We start from the raw sequence: 12,500 nt of genomic DNA on the forward strand, positions 1-12,500 counted from the left end.
ATTATGTCTCAGAGAAGATTGAGTTCACAGCTAATGTATGTGTTCAGGTGTTTGGACATCAAGGCATCAAGGAGAGAATTAAGGAAGAGATAAAACATCCGCACACTGCTTTCAAGCTCCAAAAAAATACTTTTTATTTAACACACTTGGTGTCAAACACGAGTTTCGCAGAGTTTGGTATAGGCTGTGCCAAACACGGGTTTTCCAAGTTGGCTGTTTTTTTTTTACTCTCTCTACTTCCTACTTCCGGTTTCGCCACGATCGCGATATGCATGTTTGACTCCCAGAACAGCTCTGTCTTTCAAACATGGCAGCCGTGTTTGTTTGAAATAAACATAATAGCCTCTATCTTCCAAGCAGATGTTTTTGTTTGAAAGCTGTGAGGGGCGTGCACACGTGTGGTGCATCATCCGTGCATGACCCATGCACATTAAAAACATTAAAAGGTAAGGCAATTGAAGACATTGAAGATTTTAATGCTTGGCAACAAAAAGGTTTCGTTCAGCTAATAGTTACAGTTCCCTGGACTTATATGTCCTTTAATGTTCATCTTGTGAAATAAAATGTCGTCAACCAATCATCAAGGACGATGATACACGAAAGAAGATGATAGGTGACTATCATTGATTAGTCACCTTTATAACGAGGTACAGCATAAGCATCGGGCATTCATGGAATGAGCAGCACAGCTAAACGTGTGGTATAGCGCCCCTCAAACATGTGCCAAAATGGCCTGCAATACTGTTCTGCTGGCATTCACTCACACCCAACAGGTCTCAGTGAACAAAGAGTAAAGTCTTAACAAAAGAGTAAAAATGGCCAATATGTGTTGTTTTATCTTTTCCTTATTACTGTGGGAGAGTGCAATCATCCAATGCACCAAGCAACAAAGGTGAATACCAACAGATTGAAGACCATTTTGATTTTTTTTGGAGGAGCACTACCCACACGTTTGGCTGTGTTGCTCTTTCCCACGAATGCCCGATGCTTACAAGCTGTACCTCATTAAAAAGGTGACTAATCAACGATGAAAATTATATAAATTATTAAAGGGAGAAATAATGAATTAAGTTAAGTTTCCACTGGACTCATGTTGGTTGAAATCAGGTGATATTCTAGGCCAGATAAATATCATAACTAGTTAGATATGTCCCTTAAGCTCATATTTCAACTAACATTACAAACAATAACGTTAATCCTGTCAAACAAATTCCAGTCCATATGACGTCCTGGTAATGACGTCAAGATCCTCCCCATATGGGCTGTGATCTGGTCCCAATCGAGACGTCACTGATCGGTCCAGTTCCTGACGTGCTTGCTGCGTCCTTACTTTGTGTGCGTAGTTTTAGTAATGTCTCCCTGGTCTTACCCTTGTAGGGGTGCTTGGGGGCCTGGCAGGCAGGGACGTGCTGGGCCCCTGATTCAGCCCGGGAAAAAGAGTTGGAGAGGCCCTCATTGCGTGCTATAGAGAGAGATCTCTCTATAGCGCTGCTGCTGCTACTCAAAGATTTGCCATTTCAGATCATGACAAGTGACAAGCCAGTGGGCCAATTACTGTACATGAGTTATATTTTGTCGTTGTCGGGTGGAAACCTTGTATGTCCAAAACTGTTTGTTTTGTATTTATCATTTTAAAAATGATTTAAACTAGTGAAAACAGCCGATCTACAAGCACACAACGCCTCGCACCGCAAGGCGTTGTGTGCTTGTAGATCGGCTGTTTTCACTACTTTTGTGCAACGGCCTTATATGATGAAGCAGGGCTTTGCTTTGCGAAAAAAATGTATACATTTGAAACTTGGAGATACAAGGTTTCTGCCCGACAGTGACGATTTACTTTGTTGGCCGCCCAGCTCCCAAAACGGAACGAAGGCCAGGACATTTTATTTTTATTTTTTTCCTAATGACCGGCCTGGACCGGCCGGGAATGAACCAGCCGTTCGGGAGTCAGTTGTCCCGCTTTTCCCAATGGCCAGCACGTCCCTGCTGGCAGGTGTATCGTGGTCTTACCCTTGTAGGAGTGCTTGGGGGCCTGGCAGGTGTGTCGTGGTCTTACCCTTGTAGGGGTGCTTGGGGGCCTGGCAGGTGTGTCCTGGCCTTACCCTTGTAGGGGTGCTTGGGGGCCTGGCAGGTGTGTCCGCAGCCGTTGGAGCAGCACTTCTTCCGGGCCGAGCACTCTGCGTCGCGGTCGCAGCTCTCCACGCAGGCCGCCGCGAAGCCGCTGGCCCGCTCCGGAGGCGGGCAGTCGCCCTGCTTCACGGCCCGCGCCGACTGGACGAACTCGCAGCTGGTCACGCACTCCCACTGCCTCTTGGGGAAGGAGCGCTGTGTGTTGAAGGGGGACGACAAGTGTTCTGGTCATTGGGTCATACTGTATCATCACTGCTTATCCAAACAGTGGAGTAGGGACCAACGGTCATCGACATGCTAGCCTGTGGTGGACATTTTTATTAAAATAATATTTTTCCCATGGGACAAAATGAGTAGGCAAACACATTGCACTACAGGGCAAGGTACATGGTCAAGGTAGGCCTATTTAATCAGGTCTGTAATCAAGCTGCAGGTGTTGGTGATTGTCAGAGACCAACAGTCAACTGTGTTCGTGTTGGCTTATCAGTGGTGTATTTGTATGCCAATTTGTAGGCCACAAAAAATATATAGGACTTAGGCCATGTACAGATAATATATTGATTATCAACTATATGGACCCGTTTGGACATCAGTCTTATTGAGCACACGTCTTAACTTCTCCCTGGCCGTCGGCAACCAGTAGTGCTTTAAGTCAGTGGTTCTCAACCTTTTCAGGCCGTGACCCCTAAAATAATCCTATTTTAACTGGGGACCCCCCCACCCTGAGGAGCACTAAGAGTTGAGGCATTACATTTTGTATAACACGGTTCTATTGTGAAAATAGCCAATCTACATGCTCAAGATCTGCTATTTTCACAATATTTGACAATTTGGCCAACGTTTAATTTGTCATTTTAGAGGTATTAAAAAGTCCTTAAATTGTCACTTTAGAAATGTGCAGATACCCTCTATCTATACGCTTAAACTTTATGTTGGTTTGTTTACCGTTGAGTGAGAAATGTTGCACATTAAGTTAATCATCTGGGAACCCCCCAAAAATAATTTGGGGACCCACCTGGGGGTCCTGACCTACAGATTGAGAACCACTGCTTTAAGTATTGGCCTTGGGCACTACAGCAGTTATTACTTTTAACACTTTTCATTGGTTCAGTTTCAGTATTTATGAAACTTAAAGGACAACTTCACCCATGTTCAACCGATCTTCATGTTCTCACTATTGTTCATGATAATAGTTTTGTCTGCTCGCTCTGTGTCTCAGAGAAGGGCTGTGGACAGTGCAGAAAGCTGCCTACCACTGACATCATCGTCATCTTCATCATCATTGATTGACTCCAAGCTGATAGAAATGGCAAGCTTTCATCTCATGGAAAGTTGCTATAATGGATTGTTCTCACGTTAATAACAAATGAAATATGTGTAATCTTGTTTGAAAAGAAGAAAAAATAAACTAGCATAATGTCTTACTGTATACCACGTGCTGTTTAGATTTCTGACTAATAAAGTATTCAATCAAACGAAAACAAAAAAAAAGCCTGCAATGTGTTTACCCTGCTGTAGTTTTTTTCTTTTTTTCAGTGGAAAACAAACTACAAAATCAGCCGAGGGTTTCTACGCCCCTTTAAACAAAGTAGGAGGGGTTTAGAGTGTGACATCATACTGTTACCTCACACAGGTCCCGGCACTGACCCCTCCCCTTCTTCTCCCAGGAGTCCTTGCAAGGCTCCAGACACTGCAGAGGAGAAACAAAGATTCTTAATATGGGAAGATGCACCTTCTCAATAATGGAGCCACAATTTACAAATACAATTACAATTTAAGCATTTAGCAGACGCTCTTAATCCAGAGCGGATTTACAATAAGCAAGGTGTAGGGGCTTTTACCAATTAGTCTGGGATCACTTCACTTTTCAGGCTTGTAACCGGTCTGGAGCGGAAACCACAAAACTTCATGTTGTAGTACTCAAAGGACTACAATTTACCGGAAAGATCAAACCGGATTCAGTTTTAACCCAAAATATTCCCCTGCACTCAAGGACACACTTTCAGAGCCTACCTAATAAACTCTTTGATGCGGAGTAGTTTTGCTTTTGAAAAATAAGTGTGGTATATGCATCTTTTAGTCCAACTTTTAGCGACTTGCAAGACTACACTAGGCTACTCGAGCAGTTTAATAGGGATTGGGGAAACAAACGAGGAGGAACCAAATCGAAGTGACGCCGCTTCTTCTAGTGATTTCCGCGCTTTAGGCGGAAACCAAACGGCCTGTTGTGAACGAACACCAGGCTTTCTCTCAGAAAGCCTGGTAGGCGAGGTTATTTACCAATAAACCCTACTGCGGGGGCATTGAGCATAAAAACATTGGTTTGACGCTTGTAGTGTTTAGTAAGTAAATGTCCAGAGAGTAAATATATAAAGTTGGATAATATGCCAATCCATTTATAGAGGCCTTTCTGGGCCCGCCCCTTTCCCCCCTCCCCCTGAGCGGCAGCCATGATGGAGTTACTGCTGCAGCAGTGTGTGTCTATATGTCTATGTCTATGGAGATGGGACTTTTAATGAAATTAGTCATTACCAGTCCCATCTCCATGATATTTAGATCTAATTCCTTCGCCAGTTCCATCCTCATGATTTGTAGATCTAATTCTATGAGTCCCATCCCCATGATTTGTAGGTCTAATACCATCGCCAGTCCCATCCTTATGATTCGTAGATCTAATTCTGTCTGTTCCATCTCAATTATGTTTAGGTCTAATTCCATCGCCAGTTCCATCCAAATGATTTGTAAATCTAATTCTATGAGTCCCATCCCCATAATGTGTAGGTCTAATTCCATCACCAGTTCCATCTGCATGATTTGTAGATCTAATTCTATCTGTTCCATCTCAATTATGTTTAGGTCTAATTCCATCGCCAGTTCTATCCGCATGATTTGTTGATCTAATTTTATCAGATCCATCCCAATGATTTTTAGATCTAATTTCACCACCAGTTCTATCCTTATGATTTGTAGATCTAATTCCATCAGTCCCATCTCAATTATGTGTAGGTCTAATTCCATCGCCAGTTCCATCCACATGATTTGTTGATCTAATTCTATATAGTTCCATCCTCATGATTTGTAGATCTAATTCCATCGCCAGTCCCATCCTTATGATTTGTTGATCTAATTCTATCAGTCCCATCTCAATTATGTTTAGGTCTAATTCCATCGCCAGTTCCATCCCCATCATGTGTAGGTCTAATTCGATACATTCCCAACTCCATGTTCTTTAGATCTAATTTGATAGTCACATCCCCATGATTTGTAGATCTAATTCCATCACCAGTCCCATCCCCATAATGTGTAGGTCCAATTCCATCGGCAGTTTCGCCAGTTCCATCTGTATGATTTGTAGATCTAATTCCATCAGTCCCATCTCAATTATGTGTAGGTATAATTCCATCGCCAGTTCCATCCACATGATTTGTAGATCTAATTCTATACAGTTCCATCCTCATGATTTGTAGATCTAAATCCATCGCCAGTCCCATCCCTATTATTTGTAGATCTAATTCTATCAGTCCTATCTCAATTATGTGAAGGTCAAATTCTATAGCCAGTTCCATCCCCATGATTTGTAAGTCTAATTCGATACAGTCCCATCTCCATATTCTTTAGATCTAATTCCCATGATTTGTAGATCTAATTCCATCACCAGTTCCATCCCCATAATGTGTAGGTACAATTCCATCGCCAGTTTCGCCAGTTTCATCCGCATGATTTGTAGATCTAATTATATCAGATCCTTCCCAATGATTTGTAGATCTAATTCCACCGCCAGCTCTATCCTTATGATTTGTAGATCTAATTCTATTAGTCCCATCTCAATTTTGTGTAGGTCTAACTCCATAGCAAGTTCCATCCGCATGATTTGTAGATCTAATTCCATACAGTCACATCCCCATGATTTGTAGATCTAATTCCATCACCAGTTCCATCCCCATAATGTGTAGGTCTAATTCCATCACCAGTTCCATCTGCATGATTTGTAGATCTAATTATATCTGTCCCATCCCCATCATGTGTAGGTCTAATTCCATCACCAGTTCCATCTGCATGATTTGTAGATCTAATTATATGAATCCCATCCCCATGATTTGTTGGTCTAATTCCATCGCCAGTCCCATCCTTATGATTTGTAGATCTAATTCCATCACCAGTCCCATCCCTATCATTTGTATGTCTAATTCTATTGCTAGTTCCATCCACATGATTTGTAGATCTAATTCATGTGCCGAATCTGAAGCCGGTGGGACGAACGTTTCTCGAGATAAGTGGATTACATACATACATACTCACAGAGATTTGTCACATTTATTGTAAGCAGATGAGTTATGTGGATGGGACTGTATCGAATTAGACCTACAAATCATGGGGATGGGACTGGTGATGGAATTAGATCTACAAATCATGACGATGGAACTATATAGAATTAGATCTACAAATCATGCGGATAGAACTGGCGATGGAATTGGACCTAAACATAATTGAGATGGGACTGATAGAATTAGATCTACAAATCTTAAGGATGAGACTGGCGATGGTATTAGACCTACAAATCATGGGGATGGGACTCATAGAATTAGATCTACAAATCATACAGATGGAACTGGCGAAACTGCCGATGGAATTGGACCTACACATTATGGGGATGGGACTGGTGATGGAATTAGATCTACAAATCATGGGGATGTGACTATCTAATTAGATCTAAAGAACATGGAGTTGGGAATGTATCGAATTAGACCTACACATCATGGGGATGGAACTGGCGATGGAATTAGACCTAAACATAATTGAGATGGGACTGATAGAATTAGATCAACAAATCATAAGGATGGGACTGGCGATGGAATTAGATCTACAAATCATGAGGATGGAACTATATAGAATTAGATCAACAAATCATGTGGATGGGACTGGCGATGGAATTAGACCTACACATAATTGAGATGGGACTGATGGAATTAGATCTACAAATCATAAGGATAGAACTGGTGGTGAAATTAGATCTAAAAATCATTGGGATGGATCTGATAAAATTAGATCAACAAATCATGCGGATAGAACTGGCGATGGAATTAGACCTAAACATAATTGAGATGGAACAGATAGAATTAGATCTACAAATCATAAGGATGGGACTGGCGATGGAATTAGACCTACAAATCATGGAGATGGGACTCATAGAATTAGATTTACAAATCATTTGGATGGAACTGGCGATGGAATTAGACCTAAACATAATTGAGATGGAACAGATAGAATTAGATCTACGAATCATAATGATGGGACTGGCGATGGTATTAGACCTACAAATCATGGGGATGGGACTCATAGAATTAGATCTACAAATCATGCGGATGGAACTGGCAAAGGAATTAGATCTAAATATCATGGAGATGGGACTGGTAATGACTAATTTCATTAAAAGTCCCATCTCCATAGACATAGACATAGACACACACTGCTGCAGCAGTAACTCCATCATGGCTGCCGCTCAGGGGGAGGGGGGAAAGGGGCGGGCCCAGATAGGCCTCTATTGACACAAGAATGATATGCAAAGGCTCATAAAACAAAAAGCATTGAATGCCGACCTGTACAATACACAATATCACGCTAAACACGGAACACGGTCGAAAACCTGTTGCTCCTGCACTCATTGCAACCCACCTGGCCGCAATCAAGGCCAGGTATACCGGTATATCAAGTTACTATGGTAACCAACAATGATTGACAGCTGACAGCAGCAGCGCCATGGCAACCACCTGAAGTTTACATGACAATAAGGCAAGGCCAGACCATTCATTTCAATAAACCAAATAAAAATAAAGAATAATGTAATTTGGCTCCAACACAAGGTAATACTTTAATACATCAACATCAATACATCAAAAACATATAAATAGTCATCTAAGAAAAATAAGAAAATAGGTAGGCCAAGCACCTATTCAGTAAAAACTAAAAAAAAAAAAAAAAAAAAAAAAGAAAACTATAAAAATGCTATTACATGGTATGGTCATTTGAGGATAGGCAGAACTGCTATGGTAAGTGCTATGGGCTGAGGTGGAGTCTGAAGAGGTGAGTCTTCAGACCACGGAGGAAAGCTAGGGATTGAGTACCGGTAGTTCTAATTGCAATGGGGAGTTTGTTCCACCATTTGGGGGCCATGAGGGTGAAGAGTCTAGGACCAGTGGATTTTTATCCTAAATATTAGAGGCAGAAATTGTGAAAATAGCCGATCTACATGATCGCGAGGCGTTGCTTGCGAGGCGTTGTGAGCATGTAGATCTGCTATTTTCACAATAGAACCGTGTTATACAAACTGTAATGCCTCAAGTTTTCTTCAGGGTGGGGGGGGGGGGTCCCCAGTTAAAATTTGGGGATTGCAGCCCGAAAAGGTTGAGAACCATGCACTGCCCTAAGTTGGCTCCGGCTTCTGATGGAAATCTTGTGCACATCCCTATGTTTACTGGTGGTATCGATCCCGCTAGAGTGTGTTGCTGGGACAAAGAAAGGCCAGTAATAAAAATAGATTTTCTCTGCATTTGTCTCTCTGAAAAAAAAAGATTTTTTTTTGCGAACATTTTGGGAATATTGTGTGGCTTGTGACGATCGTGTCCAATATGTAGTTCAGTGACCATGGAGCTAAAGCAGGGGTCTTCAACGTTTTCAGGCCAAGGACCCCTTAGTTGAGAGAGAGATGAAGCAACCTTTTCAGAGATTCCATATACAGTAGTTTCATTGTTCGACAGCACTATCCTCACTATATTTTGAATTCATGTCAATGTCAGATATGTAACCACTTGAACCGTCAATACTTAATAAACTTAACCTTTCACCCTGTACTTAGTCAGCTCTTTTTCCCCTCTACACCAAACCTCTTTGCTGATTCGTTGGCTTAAGTTCTCGGAATACTACGCTAGGGTTCAAGTGGCTGATATAAAAAAAGAAAAAAAAAAAAGTTTCTATGACACAAAGATTTGGGGGACCCCCTGTAGTAACTCTGCGGACCCCCTAGGGGTCCCGGACCCCCTGTTGAAGACCGGGAGCTAAAGAATGCTTCAGAAGCTGCTGTGTTCACAGGAAGTTGTGTAAGTCCTGTTCCCCCGAAGGTTTTAAAAAAAGATATCTGACCTCTAAACGAACTTGTGTTTCCACCCAGAGGTGAGCTAGGAGAGTTTGGTCCTGTGAGAGTCATGTCCTTCCTCTCTCATCCGTGTCCGGACAGCCTACTTTGTTTCAGCAGCTCATAACACTGGCCTTCTATTCTAGAGCAGTGGTTCTCAACCTGTGGGTCGGGACCCCCAGGGGGGACCCCCCCCCCCCCCCCCCATGGGGGTCCCCAAATTATTTTGAGGGGTCCCCACATGCTTTGCTAAATGTTAACATTGTTCTATCACTCAACAGTAAACAGACCAAACATACAGTTTAAGGGTATCTGCACATTGCTGAAGCGACAATTACTTTTTAGTACCTCTGGTCAAATATTGTCCAAATTGTCAGATATTTGAGGCAGAAATTGTGACAATAGCTGATCTACATGCTCACAACGCCTCGCAGCGTTGTGAGCATGTAGATCGGCTATTTTCACAATGGAACGGATCAAGTCAAACTAAATGTACCTGAAAAGGTTGAGAACCACTGTTCTAGAGCAACACGACGCCGCACGTGCAAATGTGTGTGTGTGTGTGTGTGTGTGTGTGTGCGTGTGCGTGTGCGTGTGCGTGTGCGCGTGTGTGCGTGTGTGCGTGTGTGTGTGTGTGTGTGTGTGTGTGCAAAAGGTGAAATAATGGAAGTGGGAAACTGGGAATATAAATATTTTTTAAGCACACACGCCTTTAAGAGCGGACAAGGGGGCGCTCACTTTTTACACACACACACACACACACACACACACACACACACACACACACACACACACACACACACACACACACACACACACACACACACACACACACACACACACACACACACAGGATGACATGACCAATTACACGCTGCAAGCCTTGCATTGTTTCCCAATTTGGAAACAAGTCATGGTGTTTTTTTTTTTCCTTTTAATTTTTTGATGAAAACCAAACAAATTGAATCAAAATGACCTCAAACCTGCCTCTATGTCCCTCTATGCCCTCGCCCCTACCTCCCTCCCTCCTTCCTTCCCTCCCTCCCTCTCTCCCTCTCTCTCTCTCTGCATCTCCAGAGTTTCTCCAACAAAAGTCGCATGCATTTATTTGCAGTACAGACTACTGAAGCGGCGGGGTACAAAAGGATCGGCATCAGAACATACTTGAAGTACCAAATGCAGAATGTCCCATTTACCATTTTCAAAATGGATACAAAATCCTTTGTAAATAGTCAAAGTGTAGGTGTAAATAGTCAAAGTGTAGATCAAAAGTAGGTCAAAGTATGTCTTGCAATAATAATCAAAATCTATGAATAACGGTTAACTAAAGTAATAATTGTAGTGGAGTAAAACTAAAAAGTACAACATTTGCCTCTTGAGATGTAGTACAGCGGAAGTACATGTGGAATATTTACTGGAAATTACTGGAATTTACTGCAAAACCAAAAAAAGCCTAAAAATCGTATGAGGGTAAAGTACTTGGATGAGTCGGGGGGATTAGGCGCTTGCTTTGAGCTGTTTAATGGGGCGGAAAATGCAGCAAGGGCGGGGAAAAGGAGGGCGAGAGATGGAGACGGGAGGCTGGATTATAGACGGTCCGTCTCTGCTGCATCTGAGGAGCGCGCGGCCTAGATGAGAGCTGACAGTACTGTTAGCCTGGGACAGCCTAGATCAGGGGTCTTCAAACAGGGGGTCCGGGACCCCTAGGGGGTCCTTAGAGTTACTACATGGGGGGCCACCAAATACCTTGTGTGATAGGATAATTAATTATTTTAAATTAACAACTTGAACCTTCGCATCCCTATTCCAAGGAGAACTTTAGCCAAAAATAGCAGATCTACAAGCTCTCAACGCCTCGAGGCGTTGAGAGCTTGTAGATCGGCTATTTTCGGCAAATGATGTAGAGGTAAAAAAAAAAGAGCAGACCAAGTACATAGTGAAAGGTCAAGTTCACCAAAATCGACAATTTAAGTGGTTAAATGTCTGAAAATACACATTAACATGAATCCAACATGACAGTGCTGTCAAACAAGTCTATGAATTCAAAAACACAATTAAATCTTTAATCACAATTATTTGAGTGACAATTAATCGTCATGTAAAATAATCATAATTAGTCATAATCGTGACAGCCCTATATACGATTCAGCCTTTCACTCAGCAGTATAGGTGTGTGTGTGTGTGTGTGTGTGTGTGTGTGCACGCGTATGCGCATGCGTGTGTGTGCGTGTGCACGAGTGCAGACCTCTCCAGCAGCACAGATAAGGGTCAGGGTGACCTCCCCCGATAACCTCTCATAATGCATCTCTTTCTGGGCGGCGGGCCGCGGTGCTCGCCGCATGCCGCCGTTTGATTGGACGGCAAGATAAACGACATCCCCCTCCCCCTCCTCCGGAGGAGAGTGAGTGAATGGACCGTCATTGTCTGCGAACTTCCTGTTTGGACGCCGCTGACCGGCCCAGTGGATTGTTAAGACGTCGGCGTCGTGTCGTTGACGAGCCCAGTGGATTGTTTGGACACGCGTCGTTGCGCGTGTTTGGGTTCATCTGGGCCAAGACGGGGGGAGAATAAAGCATGTGGAGGAAGTCTGGATGTCAAAGTCGCGCGTTCGACAAATATAGCGATACCTTTCATGACTGCCGAGTGCCATTTAATCCGTTTAGGCCTAGAATTATTTAACGCTTTAACCATTGAAAAATAGCAGATATACAAGCTCACAGCGCGAGTGCCGCACTGTGAGCTTGTATATCTGCTATTTTTCATTTTTAAAGCGAACATTTGTAACTCAAATATTTGCTTCTGGGGGGTCCCTGGAACAACATATTTTGAGATTGGGAACGCATGTAGTTTTGGGGGTCCTTGCTCGGCATGAAAAAGATTGAGAACCACTGATTTAGAAGAAGGATTTAGAAAAAGACACTTATAGAATCGGGTCAAAAGTATGCAAAGACTTGCACAAAATTAACGTTCACAATTTCTCAAAAATAGCAGATCTACAAGCTCGCAGCACAGCACTCAGTGCCATGCTGTGAGCTTGTATATGTGCTTTTTGGAGCTGTGTGGAACACAAGCTCCCCTATACGTGGCCGTGTGTGTAGGTATGTGGGTGGGTATGTGGGTATGTGGGTGGGTGGGTCTGTATGTAGCCTGTATGTAGTAACCCTGGGTGACCAGAGAGGTGCTGTTGAGTCTAGCCTGCCCTGAGCATCAACTGCAATACACACACACACACACACACACA

At 42.9% G+C, this 12,500-nt stretch overlaps 1 protein-coding gene across 1 annotated transcript in view; it reads right to left on the minus strand.

The window, feature by feature from the left end:
- Positions 1 to 12,500, minus strand: part of LOC308279929 (anosmin-1-like) — a gene marked incomplete at both ends in the record, with an annotated part of 70,008 nt that overhangs the window by 50,640 nt on the left and 6,868 nt on the right. Inside the window, 2 exons of the mRNA XM_080720150.1 lie at positions 2,103 to 2,325; positions 3,755 to 3,820. Of these exons, the coding sequence (XP_080576276.1) occupies positions 2,103 to 2,325; positions 3,755 to 3,820 (289 nt within the window). The remainder of the gene's footprint in view (positions 1 to 2,102; positions 2,326 to 3,754; positions 3,821 to 12,500) is intronic.

This window comes from Nannobrachium achirus (genome assembly GCF_963921795.1).
Source record: "Nannobrachium achirus genome assembly, chromosome: 24".
In the NCBI taxonomy this organism is placed as follows: Eukaryota; Metazoa; Chordata; class Actinopteri; order Myctophiformes; family Myctophidae; genus Nannobrachium; species Nannobrachium achirus.